General features: G+C 36.6%; 1 protein-coding gene across 1 annotated transcript; it reads right to left on the bottom strand.

Annotated features, from left to right (window-relative positions):
- Window positions 1-3,491: 3,491 nt before the first annotated feature.
- LOC126978206 (cytochrome b5-like) lies at window positions 3,492-12,937 on the bottom strand. Its single transcript, XM_050826986.1, has 4 exons — window positions 12,789-12,937; window positions 11,697-11,817; window positions 8,520-8,645; window positions 3,492-5,675 (listed from the first exon to the last, which is right to left on the bottom strand). The coding sequence occupies exons 2-4, from the start codon at window positions 11,814-11,816 to the stop codon at window positions 5,562-5,564; spliced, it is 360 nt and encodes a 119-aa protein (XP_050682943.1). The 5' UTR covers window position 11,817; window positions 12,789-12,937; the 3' UTR covers window positions 3,492-5,561.
- Between the last annotated feature and the right edge of the window lie 7,157 nt (window positions 12,938-20,094).

Here is a 20,094-nt window from a genome sequence, read left to right as displayed (position 1 = left end):
GTTTTAGCGAGACTAACGAACAGCAATTCATTTTTATATATATAGATATAGGACAGGTGTCATTAGTTTTTTATCAATTTGTCAATAATATTTCATAACATGAAGAATTATTTCGTAAAATATGCTCCCATGTTGTTATAATGAAATTGTTTTACAGCAGAACTGTCAAACCGTGCGTCACTTAATTCTCTCATAGAAAAAATGTCCATACAAAACAAATATTGGAAATAAAAATAATTATGGCTCCCAAATCGAAATAAAAACTATCATATCTCTCAAGTTGGACTAAATTGCACTCCACGAAGTAATCCCTATTAAAATCCGGTCATTAGTTAAGGAGTTCACTGGGAACAAACATCAGGACACTGGATTTATATATATTATAAGATATAGCCCTTGTCTGCTCCTATGAATGCCAGCTGAACTGACTGTTTTAAAAGTAAATTTAGAAGCAAACTCTGTTTTAATTATTTTAAATTCATAAATGTTATATTACAATTCTTTAAACACACAATGAAGCGACCTCTCAACGCAACGCCAAGTCATCCAGGCGTTTACAGACCATTGGGGTCCCCGACAATTCGAGCAGCTCTGCGAAGTCTATTTATAACCACCGTCTTACTCGAAGCCAATTTGGCCTTGCCATCCAGACGACCACGTAATTTGCAATTACTAGAGATTTCGAGACCCAGTATTCTGATACTAGGCGAGGCTTTAAGGAAGGTGTTATCGAAGAGCCGTGATACGACAAATGGGGTGTTTTAGTGGTAAACGCGCAAACTTTAGTCTTTTGGGGGTTAAATTGGACACGGTTCATTTTACCCCATTCCGCGACCTTCTCATAAGACGACTCAAGACACAAGTTTCAAGATCCAATAGAATACTCTGGCAACATTTACATAAGATTATCTTTTTATAAGAATGTAATAATGATTCACTTACTATGCTGGGACACGAACAAAATGAAATGCAAATGAAATTTTAATGTAAAGGCATGCACACTGCACATTTCTGCCGCGGAGTAAGCGGCCTGATATTAGAATAAAATTATTTGTTACTCAGAATTGCGAACTATCGAGATCATGTTAAGACTTTTATGTGGGCGTAATTGTAAGGCGGACTTCACATTGTGTTAATTGAATTTTTTGATATATTCTTTATTATCTTTAAGGGTAATGAAACCGGGTTTATGTGAAATTCTGAAACTGTAAATAATTATAAATTTTAAAGAGTGGCATTGAGCTTCTTGCCACTTCTTCTCGTTAAAGCTCAATTTTTCCGAATTTATAGTTAAAACTTTAACATTCAAAAGTGCACCGCAGTCATATTATATATTACTAGCTGACTGAATTTGAAGTTCTATGTATTTTTTAATGCTGACTCGTAATCAGACAAATTTAAAAAAAAATGTCAAAAAATTTAAATAAAAAAATTCGTATATAATATGCACTCAAAATTTCATGAGAATCGGTCTTGCCGTTTCGGAGGAGTTCAATGTTTAACACCATGACACGAGAATTTTATATATTAGATTTAAATGAATTTATTAGAAATGCTTTTAAATTTAAAAAAAGTCCTCCGCCGCGTCTGTTTGTCTGTTCGCGATAAACTCAAACACTACTGCACCGATTTTCATGCTGTTTTCACCAATGGATAGCGTGGTTTTCGTGGAAGGTTTAATTATATACTTTGTTAAGTTTTTTTTTATATATTTTCGTATTTGGAACGGTATTTGCTAGAGATTTCGGAAAAAATAAGATGTCTGGCAGCTTTCAAAGAAAACGCTGTCTCCTTTGAGATATAACAAAATGATGTATTGTGGAATTGCGTATCTACTACAGTAGAGTCAGCGATGACATATGACTATCTATTAAGGATAACATACAAGACCCATTTTATTTTTTTTTCTATTGTCTGCAGCGTCTGTCGGGTCAGCTATTACAGAATATAATTTATTCGGAAGATGGCTTCAGACTTAATGATGTAGGGATGAGTTTATAAACGCTTTTAAAGATGAAAATATTTGATAGCTTTATGTAACGACGCGGAAACCTCCTTGTTATGATAATACTTACTTATGTAAATACATTCTAACTGGCTCTAGATGGACTTAAACTGCTTAATGTTGTGGTTCTAATAAACAATTACAAGATATTTATACTTTATCGGCCTTACAAATAAAATTGGCATAAAGTTATAACTAAGCATAAACCAAGAATATGTAAAATGTTTACAAATAGACATTTTGCTTACGAATGGTTTGTTCGGACGTATAACGTTTCCGGCGTTTATTTGCAAGGCAGCCTGTCATTCGGAAAACTTCAGAATTATCATTGTATTGACAGTGTTGTCCACGATAATGCAAACATTTTGCATTTTCTTTGTTTATCATGAGTTATAACTTTATACCAAGTTTATTTGTAAGGCCGTATGAGTTTTGTGTTTGTAATAAACTTTCATCATCATCACCATCATCAGCCGGAAGACGTCCACTGCTGGACAAAGGCCTCCCCCTAAGATCGCAATGACGATCGGTCCTGTGCTGCCGTCATCCAACCTATTCCGGCGATCTGGACCAGATCGTTGGTCCATCCTGTGGGGGGGCTACCAACACTACGTCTTCCGGTCGTACATACACGTGGTCACGATTCGAGGACTTTACTGCCCCAACGGCCAGATGGCCGCTCGATGGGCAGATGCCCCTCGAGCCCTGCCCATTGCCACTTCAGTTTTGCAACCATCTATCAACCATCAACCAAGCTTTCATAAGTTATTATCATTTTTTAATTATAAAGAGTCAACATCTCCTGGAGATGTTGACTTGTAGAGGCGAAATACATGTCGCATCATAAGGCCTGATTAAATAAAATTTCATCGAATATTGTCGAGTTTATGTAGAGTTTTAAACTCGAGTAGCGAGTAGTGACGCAGGGCAGAGAGCAGGGCCGACCTCTTCAGCTCTATAACGAGTCAGATACATTATCAGACAACAATTTTGAAATGTCAGGTATATCTGATAGCAACCAGCACCAGACCTGTTCGAAATATAATTGTAAACAGAAAATCATTTATTTTTACTTAATTATCATTATGTCATTAAACCTTGGATGACATAGTTATGCCTAACATGGTCCTTAACAAAGAAAAATATGCAATAATTGAAAGTGTGTCAACAAAGCATTGAAAGAAGCATGTTAAGAATTAAAAGGAAAGACAAGGTAAGAATAACACAAATCGAGAAGAAATAAGAAAGGATAGACCAAAAGGATTAAAATGGCGTTGAGCAGGAAATACTTTGAGAAGCAATATAGAAAAATGGACAAAAAATATTATAGATTGGTATCCATGACAAGGGAAAAAGCAATCAAGGAAAACAACCCATTAGATGGGAAGATGATTTTAAAAAAGTGACTGGACCAACGTGGAGACGATCTGCTCTGGATAGATCACTATATTCTTGTATACAAACATAAATGAAATACTTACAAAAAAAAACTTTATTTCGTTTATTTCTTTTAAAAACGTCATGTGTAAATAAAATTTTAATATTTTCTATTAAACAGTTACAAAATAAAAATATTACAATTATTTTAAAGCATTATTACAAATATTAGGCACATCTAAATTATATTTATTTACAACAATATTTATAAACATTCCCATTCAGTGGCTAGTGACGAATATCGTTTAGAATTATATTAGCATTATGATATTAGACTTAGGATTGGTCTCCGCTGCGCTCCAACTAGATACCGCAGGGATTGTCGCAAAGTGCGGCAACTAATACTACGCCCAAGTGGCCGTACTCGAGCCAGTCTCTAACAATGTGTGACGTTGACGTGCCACATGTTCAGTTAAACTTTGTTAATAATTGAAACTAAAATGACGGGTTGCATTGTAAAACATAGTAAAAATAATATTACAAGAAATAAGAAAGACACTGGAATCACATATCATCAGTAAGTTTTTTTTTATTTTATTAATTTCAATGTAAAATAACACCAAGCGCATGTTACCTAATTTTAAAAAAGCCATCATCTAATAGTTGCCGTAATAAAAAAGCTATTGTTCTTAGGTATTGCGGTATCTAGTTGGAGCGCAGTGGAGATTATGATCTTTCACTTAAATACATTTACATCTACTAAGGTTTATATGCTGGTACAAAAGAAAATTAACTTATGGTTTGAAGGCGAGGGCGGGAAAGTGTGTTATTGGTATGAGGATATTGTTCACACACTAATGTATACTCGTTCACTACAACATAATACCAACAATGGTCTACCAACAATCTTAACTTCGAGCACTTAGGCAGCCAATTATCAATTACTATATCTGACTTTGAAGTGTAAAAAATATGCGATCAAATATGTATTACGTTCAGCTTTTCATATAAATTATAAATTTATCACAAGAATAGAGCATGCGTCAACTTATGTGGTAATTTACTATTTTATAAATAATTTCTTCATTCATTCATTTCAACCGGAAGACGTCCACTGCTGGACAAAGGCCTTCCCCAAAGATCTGCATGACGATCGGTCCTGCGCTGCCGCCATCGAACCACCAGTGGGAGGCTTCTTTGCACAGGATGCCGGCTAGATTATGGGTACCACAACGACGCCTATTTCTGCCGTGAAGCAGTAATGTGCAAGCATTACTGTGTTTCGGTCTGAAGAGCGCCGTAGCTAGTGAAATTACTGGGCAAATGAGACTTAGCATCTTATGTCTCAAGGAGACGAGCGGAGTTGTAGTGCCACTCAGAATTTTTGGGGTTTTTCAAGAATCCTGAGCGGCACTGCATTGTAATGGGAAGGGCGCATCAATTACCATCAGCTGAACGTCCTGCTCGTCTCGTCCCTTATTTTCATAAAAAAAAACCTTTTCCGGCGATTTTGACCAGATCATTGGTCCACCTTGTGGGAGCCTACAAACACTGCGTCTTCCGATACGTGGTAGCTATTTGAGGACTTTACTGCTCCAACGGCCATCTGTCCATCGAGCTATGTGCCCTGCCCACTGCCACTTCAGCTTCGCAACCATTTCGCAGGGAAAATCCGAGCATAGCCCTTTCCATAGCCCTCTGGCCGACCATGATCTTCCTCATGTGACCCAAAGTAGGCGACTACGTCAATTAAGTTAAATAATTTGATGTCTATAATATCCTATCTCTTACCCTTCCACCACACTACTCGGGGAAAGCACGTGCCTAAGTCAACCTTATTGCTGCCAGTTAACGTTTAGTTTTAGCAGTTGAGACCTGTTGCTTCGTGAGACTTTATGACCTCGCATGTTTATCTGTTAAACGACTAAATATTTCAAGTATCAACGAATAGAGACTGACTCGTGAGTGGAAAAAGAATGACAGCTGAAGGTTTCCTGTTACGATGGTTAGTTTCGCAGTTTTTTAAAGCACACGGAGGCATATAGGCGTTGGTTGGCAGCGGTTAGAACTCACGAAACACAAATAGTGTAACCGGTTTATTTATGCCGCTATTTCTCTTGCCGTTACCTTTAGTCTAGTAGCTACATATTTGATCGAAGGTGTCAGTTAATGTAGTATGTTATCCTATTAATCCACAGGTGATCCTGCTCATGCAACTCCTGGAGGGACCATCTGGAGCTGCAGAGATTACTCGCTTCTTCTTTTTGCCATTCTCGTCGTAGCGTTTCTCCTCCTGAAATTAAGAAAGCCAGCAGTTAGTTGGTCCGTTATGTTGTATCTTTGGCACAAGGGTGTGTGTGGTGGAGTTTTATATACACTTTAATTTTGTTGCTCTGGAGGAGGTGCTATCAAAATTTCTCCAATTCCACTTTGAGGTAGACCAAAGCGTAGTTAATCCATGTAACAGTGGGACGCCCCTTTTGCACAGGATGCGGGCTAGATTATGGATACCACAACGGAGAGCGTGTAAGCATTATTGTATTTCGCTCAGAAGCGCGCCGTAGCTAGTGAAATTACTACGCAAATGATACTTAATATCTTATGTTTCAAGGAGGTGCCGCACAGAATTTTTGGAATTTTCAAGAATCCGAGCGGCACTGCATTGTAATGGGCATTTTCTCTTTACGTACGAGAGATTGTGAAGGGCTATTACGACATAACCAGTGATAGATTTAAACGACTTACGGCCGTTCCCAATATACTATCTATAGATAGAGATAAATTACTACCTTCTACTGCCAGTAATTAGTTGTCAATAATCTGAAGCTGCCAGTAAGTCATTATTATCGCCTTATATCGGGACGCGTGAATTGCAATTTCCATACAAACTTCTATCGCTGGTAAGCTATACGTCCTCCCATTGACAGAGAGCGTGTACGGATAAAGTGAGTTACCGTTGATAAGTTTATTAGGACAGAAAAGTCAACGATAGTTACGATTTTTATCTCAAGTAGGCCACAACCGGAGATAGACTGAATATTGGGAACGGCCGTTAGCGATATTGGACAAGAGATTGGTCTGTTTAGTACTCTGAATGTTTGTGTGGCTAATTAAAGTTCTAACATTAATTGAATCAGCATTTTTATCTTCACAAATAGTAGACCTGAAAATGTAGCATATTGTCTACTCGTGCTGCCACGTATCTTAAAACCGCATGCCTCAGTGACGATAAGGTCCATGAGATAACTAGTTTAACGATTTCTTATGTTTTTAAATACTCAGTTGATTTCTCTTTATTTTATTAGGTTTCGTAACTATCTTTATATCGTACGTATCATCAGAATTCTTTCATCACAGCAATATTTATCGCTACTGGACCTAGCGTACGATGTTCTCTCGAACGCACCGCACCTGTGTATCTAAGTGATTGGTGACTTCTGTGTCCTATTTGTTACTTCTAACATTGTCGTCTACAAGTTTCTTTTACAATTTCAATGTTTTGTTGAAGAGTCAATCGATTTCGCAATCTTTTTTTTTATGAAAATAAGGGACGAGACGACGTTCAACTGATGGTAATTGATGCGCCTTGCCCATTACAATGCAGTGCCAGTCAGGATTCTTGAAAAACCCCAAAAATTTTGAGCGGCACTACAACTGCGCTCGTCACCTTGAGACATAAGATATTTAGACTCATTTGCCCAGTAATTTCACTACCTACGGCGCCCTTCAGACCGAAACACAGTAATGCTTACACATTACTGCTTCACAGAAATAGGCGCCGTTATGGTACCCATGATCTAGCCGGCATCCTGTGCAAAGGAGCTCTCCTCTCGTAAGTAAAATAAGTTAATTAATTAAGTTTTAAAAATTTGTTTCTAATGTCTAATGACTGCAACATCACCGTAATTCATATCCAAATTCAAGCAACTCTGTTGCTAATAATTAATTATTATTAATTAGTTAAGATGAACAAGAGAGCAAAGTTAATTTTTATTTAGTTAATTATAATTTAAGAGAGACATAAACAAAATACTTAATTCTCGTGTGACATATACAAATTGTCACCTCACTAGCGAAATAATACAAGATGTCAAGAATACAAGATCAACATTTTTTCTACTATTTCTTTATATTATACTTTTACTAGACGAATTTTAAAAGGAAATAAATTAATGAAGAAACGTTGGAATTCGAAAAATAAGTAGCCATAAACCATCTAGGATAAATTTAGTATAGTTTTGTAGTTTCATTTCGATACGATCAGTGATTTAGACTTGATTGAACCTCAAACTAAGACCATTTTCTTTATACATTTATAACTAACTGACCCGTCAGACGTTGTTCTGTAGATAATAAAAAAAATACTGTTTTATAGGAATTTGCCAATAATATTTGAAAACATCAAGAATTATTTCGTAAACAATGCTCCCTGTTGTTATAATGAAATTGTTTCACAGTGGAACTATCAAACCGTGCGTCTCTAAATTCTCTCATAGAAAATATGTCCATACAAAACAAATATTGAAAATAAAAATAATTATGGGTACCAAATCGAAATAAAAACTATCCTATCTCTAAAGTTGGACTAAACTGCACTCCATGAAGTAATCCCCATTAAAATCTGTTCATTAGTTAAGGAGTCCATCGCGGACAAACAATGTGTCACGTAATATATCTTAAGATATTATATAGATTATGAAAAACGTTATGCTAACACTACCAATTAGATTGAATATACTTGCAAGTTTTATTTTTTCGAATTCAAATTTGGAACGCTTTGAATATACATCTAAGAAAATTCGATTCCTTAAGGCGGGATTTCAAATACTTTTGAGGTTATTATTACTTTGCACAAAGTGTCTAAGGAGCCGTCGGTCATTTTCAAGACATTTCAAAAGCTCGTCGATTTTTCATATTATTATATCGTATCGATATCGATAGCTATGCCAATTCAATTATTTTTACTTTTTTCTGAGACTTCAATAATTAAATACAAATAAGTTTTATTAAAATTTTACATTAAAAAAAAATTATGCATTTTTATTTGTAACAGAGCTTATAACAGAAAGGTATAAAATCGTTAGGATCGGTATAATTGTCCATAAGATTGAAGGAAATATTGGTAGTGGTTACTTACTTCAACTAGCTCTCCGATCTTGTGCTTGTTTAACAGCGTGAGAGCCTCCTTGGAATGTTCCGAGTCGAAGGCCTCCGTGCAGTCCGTGCCAGCCTCTTCCATTATCACGGCGTCACCGCCAGGGTGCTGGGGGGAGGGAAACGTCAGAGGGATCAGTTGTTTTGCATTTGCAAATATTTTATATATAAGATGACTGGCACAGTGGAGATCTATAGAGCATACTTAGACTTTGCTCAGACTTAACTAACGTAAAACTTAGCTGAGTGTGATAAAACGCGAACTTGACTTTTGCATTGAGCTGTCTTGCCTTAAGTACCGCAATCAGCATATCAAATGACTATAAAATAAAAACTACGTTTAAAAAAACCGACTTCAAAAACTGAAAACTATCAAAGAACTAAAAATTTTATTTATTACACCTCTTATGCAAGCCTCTACCTTTATTATTAATAAAATACTATTATTTTCATTCTACATATTGATAGATTTTAAGTCCAAAGCCAAAAGTATAACGTAAATCGGATTGTAAATCAAGGAGCTTTCTTCCTCGTACTACAAAGCTGTGGAATGAGCTTCCTTGTGCGGTGTTTCCGGGACGATACCACATGGGTACCTTCAAAAAAAGCGCGTACACCTTCCTTAAATGCCTGCAATGCTCCTGTGATTCCTCTGGTGTTGCACGAGATTGTGGGCGGCGGTGATCACTGAAAAACAGGTGACCCGTACGCTCGTTTGTCCTCCTATTAGATAAATCACCAATAACCGATCGAATTGATAACCTCTTCCTTTTTGCAGTCGGTTAAAAATGAAAGAGAAGTAACTGAATGTTTAGCAATTATAAAATTAGGTGAGCCACAAAACAGCATTATAATAATTTGGTCAGCATACAAAGATTTTGTTTGCAATAAAAAACATCAGACAGCAATCTTTGTTCAGCAAAAAATTTTGATAATGGTCATAAATTATATCATAAATAGGCAGATTACAATAACATGAGTTTGCATAATAAACATTCAGCAAAATAGCTACTTGGTCAGCGAGATTTCATGATTGATAAGCAGTGTATTTTAGTGGCCTTTCTTATTGCCAATTGAAAGAAATGATTGGATAAAACGGAGATATGACTGTCCAGTCCATAATTTATAAAAATTTGTTAGGTTAGGTTATGTTAGAACAGTTAAAACAACGCACGAGCCGAGCGTAGCGGGCCGCGGCAGCAGCCGGCGAGTGCCAGAAACTAATTCTAGGCGTTATAATGAACTATTTTCTTACCCTCTGAGCTAACTAAAACTTTATTTAACAGGAGCAACTCATTGCAACTAATATAATTAATATGCTGTACAAAAATAGTTACCGCCATCCAGAATGATATAAATTGCTGATTGATTTTGAAATGTTTGCTGGCCAAGAGTTGCAGATCCATTAGCTATTTCTGCTCACAGATTATATTTTTCTGCTCACAAAATACCAATATTGTGCTTACCATTTAAATAACACCCAAAACCCAAAGATTATGTTAAGCTAACCCTCAGCAAATTTTTTCCTTAGTAAAGTTTGAGCAAAGTATAAGTATGCTCTACATATCACAGCCTTTTCTCAACTATGGAACTCCGTTCGACTTCATACATCATCAACTTTTTTTTATGACAATAAGGGACGCGACGAGCAGAACATTCAGCTCATGGTTATTGATACGTCCTGCCCATTACAATACAGGATTCTTGAAAAAAACAAAAATTCTGAGCGGCACTACAAATGCGCTCGTTTCCTCGAGACATAAGATGTTAAATCTCATTTGCCCAGTAGTTTCACTAGCTACGGCGCCCTTCAGATCGAAACACAGTAACGCTTACACGTAACTGCTTCACGGCAGAAATAGGCGCCGTGTGGATATACATGCACATCTTACTTACTTGGTTTTGCAACAGAGTATTTGTGGCGAAGGTTATTTGTCCTCCAATATAATAAAAAAAAATGTGCGTCGGTGATCTTCCCGCCCATTGTTTATTTTTACTCAAGTAAAATATGCTTGAATGAACACTCTAATGTGTGAACTTTGTGAAAGTTCTCGTTCCCCGGTGGAGCGACTCTGATTTCCTTGTTGAAGTGTTAAGGAACCGCCGCACAAAGTTTCAGTTGTTTGATCCGGGTCTACTGTGGGAAGTATTCCAGTGTTCAACGTGTCGGGAGTGCCTCTGCCGACGTTTTATAACTTCTTTACGTTTTTATTTTTACGGTAAAGGGCATAATATATTTATTAATTTTAAACTTCACCTAAACCAACGTTTTAAGTTTGCTATTAGTTAGTTATAACACAGAAGAAGAAGAAATAAGGCATTGCTTTTAACTATTTCTAATCGGCTTCATACGATACATAATAGCTTTAAGTGTAAATGTATACACTTTTATAATATAGTCCCAGCCACTGTTTTATTAAAAATGGCTGTGTCGTAAATCCTACTTTCTAATACACAGCAGAATACCTAAGCGATCAGACGCCCTGGGACTTGATTATAGTTATTTTATAGCAGTAACAAGGACTTTACAATATTTTTCATTTTACACAAATAAAATTTGATAACAAAATTTTATGAACGATGCGGGACTCGAACCCGCGACCTCTCGCGTTCCTTGCGAGCGCTCTTACAGATAAGGCCAAAAGGTGAAAAATTGTAAGTCACTCCAAATGTCTTAGAGGTGCTGGAAACTAAGCCGAAATATTTCGTTACACATCACAAACACCATATACATATTTTAAAATACTATGTTACTTAAGAAGAGTTATTAGTTTTTGGCCATTCTTTCGATTGGCATCATAAAAGTAGGGGTGTTTTTTTTTTTACATTTAAATCGGTTCGATTCCCAGACAAGGCAAGTAATTTTTAGAAAATCTTTGAATGCAGAATTACTAACTTTTCTTCTTTCAGTAAAATAGCCTATCTTCGATATTTAAGGTACTTTCCCTTCATGTCCCATAACTTTGGGACATCTGTATACATAAAGATATGAAAACAGTGCATTTTTGCAGGTTTGCCCTTAAGCCACCCCTATACTACTACAATTTAAAATACAATATATAAAATGTTACCCTTTATTTCCATTTTGAAAAGGGCTCAGAATTCATTTACCAGTGGATGCCTTCCGCGTAAATTTTATTAAAATGTGTTCGACACTTACCTCTACCAGATAGTTGGTGACGTCATACACCTTATCCTTGTAGATCAGCCACACGGGTTTTCCTCCCTTCCCGTTATTGACCGCCACCTCGGCGCGCGTGTATCGCTTTACTTCTTCCATACTGAAATCAAGGAAGTAACTTTAAAGTCATCAATATTAAAAATCTTCTCGTCACTCGAACGGCTAGCACAGTTGGAAGAGCACTCGCACGGAACGCGAGAGGTCGTGGGTTCGAGTCCTGCATCATTCATAAAAGTATGTTTTCAAATTTTATTTGTGTGTGATTGACACACTAGAAGTGAGGGTTATCACATTAAAAACATAACAAATTCATTAAAAATCTTACAAATGATTTATGTTTTCTTTAGTGTTAATTCCGCCAATATTTGTTAAAAAAAAAAAAACAAATCTGGCGAAAACAGATTTTGGCGTGACAACACGTCCTGAGGATGCCTCGTGTAGAGGCGAAACACGTGTCGAATTGTTTTTTTTTAAAACAAATATTGGCGGAATTAACACTAAAGAAAACTTAAATCATTTGTATAATTATGGATTTCCGCAAAGTAACGCCTAATTCAATAAATTTTATTAAAAATCATTCTTGAATTTTCGGTTACATGTATAGTTAATGGCATATTTTTATATTGCCGTAGGTACATAAATTCGTACGAATGATTTAAAATACCACTTGTATTTTAAATCATTCATTTCATCAAACTTACGAATGTATTTCATAATAACGTTCTTTTAAGACATGTATCAGATTTTTAATTAAAATACCTACTTCTGCCAGGGTTAGGTTTCATTCACTTGTCAAAAATGTGTGGCTTAGATTGCTATAAGTTTTATATTCAAAAAATTGACGGGACAAGCGTCAATACCCAACTAGAATAAACAATACTAAAAAAACTCCTTCTTAAAATACAACATTTAAAGCGCCAACACACGCGGTATACTAGGAGAGTTTTCAAGCGGATGTTGTTGTTGGATGATGTTGTTAATTTATTATCATTGTTAATAATGATAATAAATTAAAATATGATTCAAATAAAATTGTTGAATTGTAGTGAAAAACAAACAAAATGTACTTACGTGAGTGAGAGTGTGTGGTGGACGGAGTAGACGTTCGGTTGCGATATGGCTCAGCTGTATTATCGGCAGTCACCGATATCAGTTCAGATAATGTGCGCCAGCGCATTTGTCAACCGTAATCTGATAGATCTCTGATGAGCTCAAATCTGATTGTGAACGGGGTGAGTATAGAATACGTTTGTCTCTCTCTAGTCGTTCCCTCATGACTGAGGATCGTGGTCATCAACAAGTGGTCCACACTTGGAGTGAACTGATTGGTTCCATCGGCTTCTGTCCATCGCGACCCTGAAGATGGAGCTGACCTAACCTAAACTCGGGGACCTGGAGTATTTATTTGGTCGGTCCATCTAGTAGGAGATCGGCCTCGGGCCCGCTTGCCATATGTGTTCTCAACTACGATCAATTTCTCCAGGCTTACGTTACTCCTACGCATTATGTGCCCAAAATACGTTTGTTTCTGACCAATTAAAGACCTCCTAGATTGGTTGGGGATGATCAATGGGTTGCCTCTTATTGGATTTAGTTTTTCAGTTCTTGAGCGGCAAGCCAATCTAATACTCAGTTGTATGCCGCGATATCTAGATGGGTCCGATCTATATATATGCATTCCCGTCATCTGCCACTGAGACCCTATTCTCTTATTTCGCGCATTCAATGACACCAATCTTGATAAATACAATATGCCAGATTTACCGGCATTGATGATGTTCACTCCTTTTGATTTCTTGCCATATCATCTCATGAATACTTAAATTTTTCCGAAGTGTTGGTAAATAGTAAAATGTATTATAATGATATTTTCGATTGTTAGCTATCCTATAGCGCTTATGTCACTGGTGTTGCAATTTGTAAGCATTTTATTACTATTAATAAGCCCATTTATAAGAAAATTATGAACACACAATAAATTTTTAAATTAAATTTACAAAATATCTCTAATTTCGACGTGCCTCTTGGAATAGCTCTCCTATAAAGTTTTCCATTCCTATCTCGCGTTACTCTCCTCCAGTTATGACCCGCTGTTAACTTTATCCTTTCGTCTAATAAACTGCCTACCTCGGCTTCGCTTACCATCCTTTGGATACCATTCCGTCACTACAAAGAGTAGTTACTAAAAAGGATCCATTTTATTATTACCAAGTCTTTAAATAAAACCATCAAAAAGCAGGCGAGGACGTTTTTTTAGTAAGTGAGTTTATACCTTTTGCATGAGTCAGATATTTTCTCAAATTTAGGTACTTTTCATAATTATTATATTGTATCTAAGTATATTATCTATATATCTGTGTATTTACTGTATTAACGACTCTTTAATTCTAAGATAGCCATTTAGTTAAGTAAGTTCATAATCAAAAACGAATGGCCATTTTTTTCCCAGTTTTCCTGGACTCCTCCCGCTTAGACCATAATATTGTATTAGTTTATATGTCTGATCCCCCAACTCGTAGGTAGGTTTATAGTAATAAGATTTCTGATACCTACATATAAGGCCTAAATTGTTTACTACTTTTATGATTAGATAGTAAGTTTATGTACATATTTAACAGTAAATAAAGAAATTCTGATTACGGTGGAGTTATATTATTACAAAATTATATAATATTTAAATATCTTTAGGAAGTATTGGAAAAATAATTAGCGATAAGATATACCAACTCCATAATCGATACAAACTTTATCAAGAGATAACATTTTTGTAAATTTTTTGCGAATGACAGATACATTAAGGAAATATTTATCATATTTGATAAGATATTGGCTGATATGAGACGTGGTATAATTTTTATAATTTAGTTAAACTAATGCACATTAGTCATGAAAAAGGCCCTTAATTTTTTTTTTGTTGTCACTCCTAACACTATCACTGCATCGGAAACAAATGGCGCTCTGAGAGAGATGAAGCGGCGCTGATGGATAGACGAAAAAGTTGTCGATTTTGATGAATTTGGCAGTCTTATTTAAAGAGTATTCTTAATGGTAGCCTACTCCGAGCCGTTATCAGCAGAGAAAAAAAAACTTTTATCACGTAGAAAATTGTCCAAATCACGAAAAAAATATTAGTCGTTTAAACCAAAATAGCACGGTGCATTAACAGTACCCTTTCCAAACGCAACATTGTTATAGCGAGCTATTTCTGCCGCTATAGTGTCATGTCGGAACTTGTATTCAAAAATCAATCGTATTTTCGAAGTATCCTCTAAGCTGAATAAAAAAAACAACTGAAAGTCATGCGATGCGAACTGAAAGTCAGTCAAGAAAGTGATGCAAACCTTTTAAAAGAAGAACTACATAGGTACCGTGTGAAAAAGTTTCATCCAAAATTTCTATGTCAATTCGAAATACCTATTACAATAAAACGGCAATTTCATAGTTTATTCCTAAGTACTATTATATTATTACTTTATCCCCTATTATTTAAAAACCTCTATAATCATAACCAAACTCACATGTATAATTTCAGCTCAATCGGTCGTGAATAACAGATGTAACAACGTCGAGCAAGTTTAATGAAGTAAAACCTAAGATTCCATCAATTCGTTTTAATTTGAGTGCATACAAAGAAAAGCGTTTCGAGCCCCAGACGATCAAGTCATCTCCGATCGGCTTGATTCTTTGGCATTGTGAAGAGATGTAGAGTCTTTTAGCATCTTCTACCAAATATACCACGGGTAGTGCTCAGAGCCGTTGCTCAAGATAATAATAGTAGCAGAATTTCACCCCCCAAAACTTACGACAAAATTTGAATTTCACCCTCATTACGTTGATGTCTGGCATGCCACAACCGCACGTTTCTCTAGAAAATTTATGCCACGCACATCTACTTTGTGATATCAACTACCAGATGCTGTTTTCGCGGACTGATACAATTAGGGACTTTTGGGACCTCCATCCAGGCCAGTAAGGACCTCTGAATTTGCGAACATCCATGGGCGGCTAGATTTCTCTTTCCTTGAGGAGAGCCACTAGTCTGTTTGCCCCCTAAAATAAAAAAACATGTGTGCCATTCACACGTGGTGGAAGTGAAACCTTAAAAAATGTTGTCATCAAGATAATGAGACGAATGTCAATTTCGGGAAGAGGATAATTGTAGGTTTTAGTAATGATTTTAGATCTTTTATATATATTACATAGATTCATTCAGACTCAGAACTGACATTTTCGATAAATGATACAAGAGGTTTATGGTAACTAAATAATGAAATAAATACTTTGGTCTTAATATATCCCATATATCTTTGGAATTCTGCGTCAATTACTGTTTTTGATCTTTTTGTTGATACAGTGCGACTGCTGCACATTTTCAAATTAAATTTGGCTTCCAAAAGTTCAACCAACGGAATCGCTGTATCCGATGAAAAATTTTCATTTAACCTCTAAACTGCATATGAAGTCCTTGCACTTGTTGCTAGGATGACACATGATTTCAACCGCTATGAAAGACATTACTATCACCGCTACCATACTTATGTTTTCCTGGTGTCTATGCAGGAATACGTCGTGCGTATGACGTCAGAATATATTAAGGTATACTCGCGTCATACATAAGACAATCTTTTCTTCAACTATGATCGCCTGGTACCAAAACACTTTATAACGTTTCCTATCTCATTTTCTCCCACGAAATCTTATGAATTTATGCGTCTGTCTCACTTTTTCGTTTCATCGACTTTTAAATCACAATGATTCTAAAGAAGTATTAAACACTTCAAAAATCTGCAATCTCAATTACCGCCGGTCAAACCGCTAAACGGTGCTAGTGTGGGACAAAGTATCACTACACGCTTAGAAGTAATAAACACACATACAGACCCCAATATCGCAATCGTTAAGTATGGCTGAGTGTTCAACTAGAAGCGGAGTTGTGTTCCTGCGATACTCTATGGTCCATTACTGCTAATGTTAATATTACATTACTCTTTAGTTCATTAATAGTTACTGCGGTATGCAAGGGCCTCATGTTACCAACTTACTGAGCTCTCCCACTCAGGGTGACCAGCATTGGATATCGGGAGGCTCTATTATAATCTCATTAATTTTAATTAATCGGTTTTCCGACCACGTCACTGATATAATTTTTATGTTTTTTTAGGATTTCACCATTACCATCATATTATATCATCAAATGAATCAATATGCTTATATACAAATTGGAATTACGACAAACAATGGGGTTTGGGTGGAATTGACGTGAGTAGAAACATACAAACATCAAGCCTGTCAAATATGGGTATAACTAAAATTATAATCATTGTATAGCGCGATGATTTATTAGAGTTTCGTTTCCAAAAGGTAACCAACAGAGCGCCCCATATAGCCGAGTGGTTCGTAATTCTACCTACCAAGTTAAAGGTAAACAATTTGTTATGTTTTTAAAGTGATAACCCTCACTTCTGAAATTTATTTATTATATTATTACACAAACTAAATTTGAAAACAAAGTTTATGAACGATGCGGGACTCGAACCCGCTACCTCTCGCATACGGTGCGAGCGCTCTTCCAACTCAGCCAACCGTGCGAGTGACGTATCGTTGATAAATCTTGAATGCTTTGTTCAATCCTCAGGTTGTGAATTCTGACTTTAAAACAATTGCCTATTAAACCTGTTCATTAGTAAAACATATTTCATGTAAAGCAACAGGGCCGTGTTCTTGTTATCTAATCTATACGAGATTGCAAAATTTATGGTCAATATTCGGTTGAGAGTAGTTCCGAGGTTTGACTTTCACTTGACTCCAGTGTCCCGGTTACGGCGGCGGTGGACAATCGGGCTTAGGCAGACTTTACTTGAGGTATTAGACGGTTATGAAATTTAAAATGAGAACTCTATAATAATGCAGGACTTACATTAACTGTTTTATCAAGACACCCTGAGTTAGAGTGATTCTTCGACCGTGGTAGAAAGAGGAAGAATGAAAGAGAAGGACAGAAGAATGAAAATTAATGAAATAGGTATTTCGTGAGATTTACATATGTTTCTGAATGTAGGAGAACCAAAGTTACTGATATAGCCCAGATGGTTGCGAAACTGAAGTAGCAGTGGGCAGGGCACATATCTCGACGGATAGATTGTCATTGGGGCATTTCCCTTCCCATGGACTTATCAACCTTTCGGTTATAAAGATCTACATCCCATTTGTGCCAAGCCACTACGACTCCGCCACCAATGGAGGGGCACTGATAACCAGTGAGCTCCCCTCCCCCATAGCATCCGTGTCGGTAAAGCTACCTCCACCATGTTTGACGGGTAACTGCCGAGGAACCTTTCGGAACCATCTACTTCAGGTCAATTGAAGGCCACCGCGCCCGTTGCTCGGATAACCGAGATGAGGTGGCTACTTGACCAATTGTCATTGGGGCAGTAAAGTCTTCGAATGGCGACCACGTATCTAAAGACATAGTGTTGGTTGGTCTCCCACAAGATGGACCAAGGATCTGGACAAGACCGCCGGAATACGTTGGATGAGAGCAGCGCAGGACCGATCGTCGTGGCGATCTTTGCGGGAGGCCTTTGTCCAGCAGTGAAATTCTTCCGGCTGTAATGATGATGCTTCTGAATTGGTTTAGTTCTGGAGTTCTGGTTAACGACATGATCGAGTGAAGAATTGGCTGGTTCATTCGTCACGTTGAACGGGTACTGCATGTGGTAGCTCGACGTTCCTGCCAACAAAAAGCCAACTTTTTTTTATCAATTTCTAGTAGTTTTATTTTTAATACTTCGCGTTTAAAATATATTCGCATAATACCTGGGAATTAGTGAAGCACGATGTGGGTATGAAGGGCCCGCGATTAATTACTAATTAGTGCTTGCGACATGACGTGCATGGACGAGGCGAGCAGTATGTTCAGCTGATGGCAATTGATACACCTTGTCCATTACAATGCAGTGCCGCACAGGGTTCTTGAAAAAACCAAAAGCTTCTTAGCGGCACTACGATTGCGCCCGTCACCTTGAGACATAAAATGTTAAGTGTCATTTGCCCAGTAATTTCACTAGCTGCGGCGCCCTTCATACTGAAACACAATAATGCTTACACATTACTGCTTCAGGTCAGAAAGAGGTGCCGTTGCGATAGCTATAATCTAGCCGGCATCTTGTGCAAAGGAGCCTCCCACTGATATACCATATAGATAGAAATACACACTCTGTTAATATTTAAGCTGTCCTACTATTTTGGTTTATGAGATACAACCCGCTGACAGACTGACTGATGGACGTAGAGCAGAGTTTTATTAAAAGTTTCCGCTAAATATTTAAAATAATAATTTTTAACAACGGCGCATTATTAATGAAGTAAAGGTTAGCGCCCCTACTGTCAAGTGAGCCTCGCCCGTTAGTCTCATAAAAGGTATTTATTTACAAAAAATTTATTCCTTCTTAATTCTTTTTGATATCATCTCTAATATACTAGATACTACTATCGCTTCAGAAACAAATGGCGCTCTGAGAGAGAAGAAGGGGCGCAAGAAACTCTCCCAGCATTCTTTTTTTGCGCTCTTTTGAATGAAATATACAATACTGTACTATCATTGTTATTTCTATAAAATAATCATAATCTAGTCTCAGGTTGTCGGATCACTTAAATATTGTAGGAGTAGTAGGATTTACGACAGAGACATTTTATAATAAAACTTAAATTTATTTATAGATAATGCCTGAACAGTGGCTGGGACTTTATTATAAAAGTGTATTCATTTACACTTATAGCTATTATGTATCTTATGAAGCCTACTAGAATTAGTTGCAAGCAATCCCTTATTTCTAGTGTTAACAAATGAAAATCACTGTTAAGAGCAAAAAGCTGACGATTTTTGTGAACGTATATTATGTTTTTATAATTGTACTCTCAATGAACGTTCCTAATATTTATTTCTTTATATGAATGAGTGAGTTGAAACAAGTTCCAAAAGTATTAATAGTACATTAATAGTAATGACGTAGCTGTTTGCCCATTTGAAGAAAGTCGTTCAATCAGCTGGACAAACAGACATAACATCGTGTTTGTACACAACACACAGCACTCATCACGAAAAACGACTCAATTCAAATATCATCGCTATCACTTATAAATTAATATTTGTGTTAACATAAATAATTACATTTATTACATTAATATTTGACATAGACATTTTATTAAAATGCTCATTTCTTTTTGGAAGCCGTACTGTCGGTCGTTGATCAACTGGCGACCTTCTAGGTACCTATATCAAGAGCTAGCGGTTAATTATGCTCTCCATGATTTTGGATGGACAAGGGCTGATTTCCATGAGTCAGGGACAACGCCTTTTGAATATGAGGAATAAACG

Source organism: Leptidea sinapis, chromosome 47 (genome assembly GCF_905404315.1).
Source record: "Leptidea sinapis chromosome 47, ilLepSina1.1, whole genome shotgun sequence".
Classification (NCBI taxonomy): Eukaryota; Metazoa; Arthropoda; class Insecta; order Lepidoptera; family Pieridae; genus Leptidea; species Leptidea sinapis.
The sequence above is the reverse complement of the archived record's forward strand: the minus strand, read 5'-3'. Positions and strand labels throughout refer to the sequence as shown.

What these genes read in the sequence shown, in the direction of transcription:
- LOC126978206 (XM_050826986.1), bottom strand. Translation starts at nt 11,816, where the DNA reads ATGGAAGAAGTAAAGCGATACACGCGCGCCGAGGTGGCGGTCAATAAC. An exon ending in TCACCAACTATCTGGTAGAG is followed by an intron (nt 8,646 to 11,696) that starts GTAAGTGTCGAA and finishes CCCTCCCCCCAG; the next exon opens with CACCCTGGCGGTGACGCCGT. An exon ending in AGATCGGAGAGCTAGTTGAA is followed by an intron (nt 5,676 to 8,519) that starts GTAAGTAACCAC and finishes TCTTAATTTCAG; the next exon opens with GAGGAGAAACGCTACGACGA.